This window comes from Ixodes scapularis, unplaced genomic scaffold (genome assembly GCF_016920785.2).
Source record: "Ixodes scapularis isolate PalLabHiFi unplaced genomic scaffold, ASM1692078v2 PGA_scaffold3__209_contigs__length_174095766, whole genome shotgun sequence".
Lineage (NCBI taxonomy): Eukaryota > Metazoa > Arthropoda > Arachnida > Ixodida > Ixodidae > Ixodes > Ixodes scapularis.
Genome location: NW_024609868.1, coordinates 154,449,574 through 154,451,337, shown reverse-complemented (window position 1 = coordinate 154,451,337; position 1,764 = coordinate 154,449,574). Strand labels below are relative to the sequence as shown.

The following is a 1,764-nucleotide window of genomic DNA, read 5'->3' as shown; positions in this document are numbered from 1 at the left end:
CATGACTACGTATGGGGCCGCCAAATTGAGATCCACACGGACCACAAGCCACTTCTGGGGCTGTTCACCCCAGACCGTCAGACACCGCAGATGTTGTCACCACGGATGCTGCGCTGGTCGATTTTTCTAAATGGGTACCAGTACTCTCTCCTCCATCGGCCTGGGAAGCGGCTGGGCCACGCAGACAGCCTCAGCAGAATTCCCTTAATGCAACAGCACCAGGACGACCCGGCCCCAGCAGAGATCATTATGCTCCTGGACATGCTCCCAGAACCTCCACTCCAAGCCGCTGACATCGCCACACAGTCTGCAAGGGACCGTACCATGTCTCGTGTACTCAACTGGGTGTGGAAGGGGTGGCCACCAAGGCACAGCATCACATCTGAGTTCACACCATTCGTGTCAAGGCAACATGAGCTGTCTGCCCACAAAGGTTGTTTACTGTGGGGTGACGGTGTGGCGATACCGCTGAAGCTACGGTCCCGGATTCTCGAAGCCTTGCACGCCGGACATCCAGGAATTGTTCGGATGAAGGCACTTGCCCGCAGCTATGTATGGTGGCCAGGAATGGATGCGGCTATCGAGGAATGGGTGCGACGATGTTCTCCCTGCCAGGAAACACAGCCAGAGATGCCCCGAGCACCAGTCCATCCATGGGAGACGACCCGGGCGCCGTGGTGTCGCCTGCACATTGATTTCGCTGGGCCGTTCCAAGGAAAGACATTCCTGATCATAGTGGACTCCTATTCAAAGTGGCTGGAGGTCATCGCAGTGTCATCCATGACATCGCTCACCGTGATCAATGCCTTACGGAGGCTGTTCGCAACACATGGTCTTCCAGACACAGTAGTGTCGGACAATGGGCCTCAATTTACGTCCGCCGAGTTCCGGGAGTTTCTTGAGGCCAACCTGATCCGCCATGTGACATCTGCACCTTTTCATCCATCTACAAATGGCCAGGCTGAAAGGATGGTGCGAACCACCAAGGAGGCTCTGTCGCGCATTGTGCAGGGAGATTGGTCACGGCGACTGGCAGATTTCTTGCTACAGCAGCATGTAACTCCACACTCAAGCACGGGGCGATCACCGGCCGAACTGTTAATGGGCCGGCGGGTATCGACCATGCTGGACCGGCTGCATCCCGACCGGGCTCCGGCCAAGTCATCCCAGCAAACAGGACTGCTGCCAGTGCCACGCTCATTCCTGCCTGAGGACCCTGTATTTGCACGCAACTATGGCCGTGGCCCCCCATGGGCCCCCGCTGTGATTGGCCGAGCGACCGGGCCAATCTCCTACGAAGTGACCCTCCCAGATGGCAGGGTGTTGCGGCGGCACGTTGACCAGCTCCGGCGCCGGGCAATGGCGCCTTGCACAAGCGAGGGACCGGCACCAACAGAACAACAGCCAGAGGTCTAACCCACACAAGGGCCATCACCAAGGGAAGTTTATCCTCGGCAAGGGATACCTCCAGGGCAAGTGAGCAATGAGCCAGCCGAGAGTTCGTTGGAAGAGCAGCCAACGGCTGAACCCTCTGCAGGCAACACAACCACGTCCCAACCTGTGCCAACGACCGCACCACGGCCAGTGTCGCCGGAAGGACTAGAGGGGGATCCTGAACCAGCGACCCTGCGCCGTTCGCAGCGAGCTCGGAAAGCCCCATCCCGCCTGCGAGACTTTGTGCTGGCGCTGGCCGAGTGTTGAGCCTGAACTTAGGGGGAAGGGGTGTTATGTTCGTGTGTTTAGTACATCCGCATGGCGGTGCCA

At 58.7% G+C, this 1,764-nt stretch overlaps 1 protein-coding gene across 1 annotated transcript; it reads left to right on the top strand.

Annotated features, from left to right (window-relative positions):
- Window positions 1-432: 432 nt before the first annotated feature.
- Window positions 433-1,416, top strand: LOC121837335 (uncharacterized protein K02A2.6-like; the record flags this gene model as incomplete). The annotated part of the gene is made up of 1 exon (XM_042292933.1): window positions 433-1,416. A coding segment is annotated over one exon (984 nt), but the record flags the coding sequence as incomplete, so codon positions are not given.
- Between the last annotated feature and the right edge of the window lie 348 nt (window positions 1,417-1,764).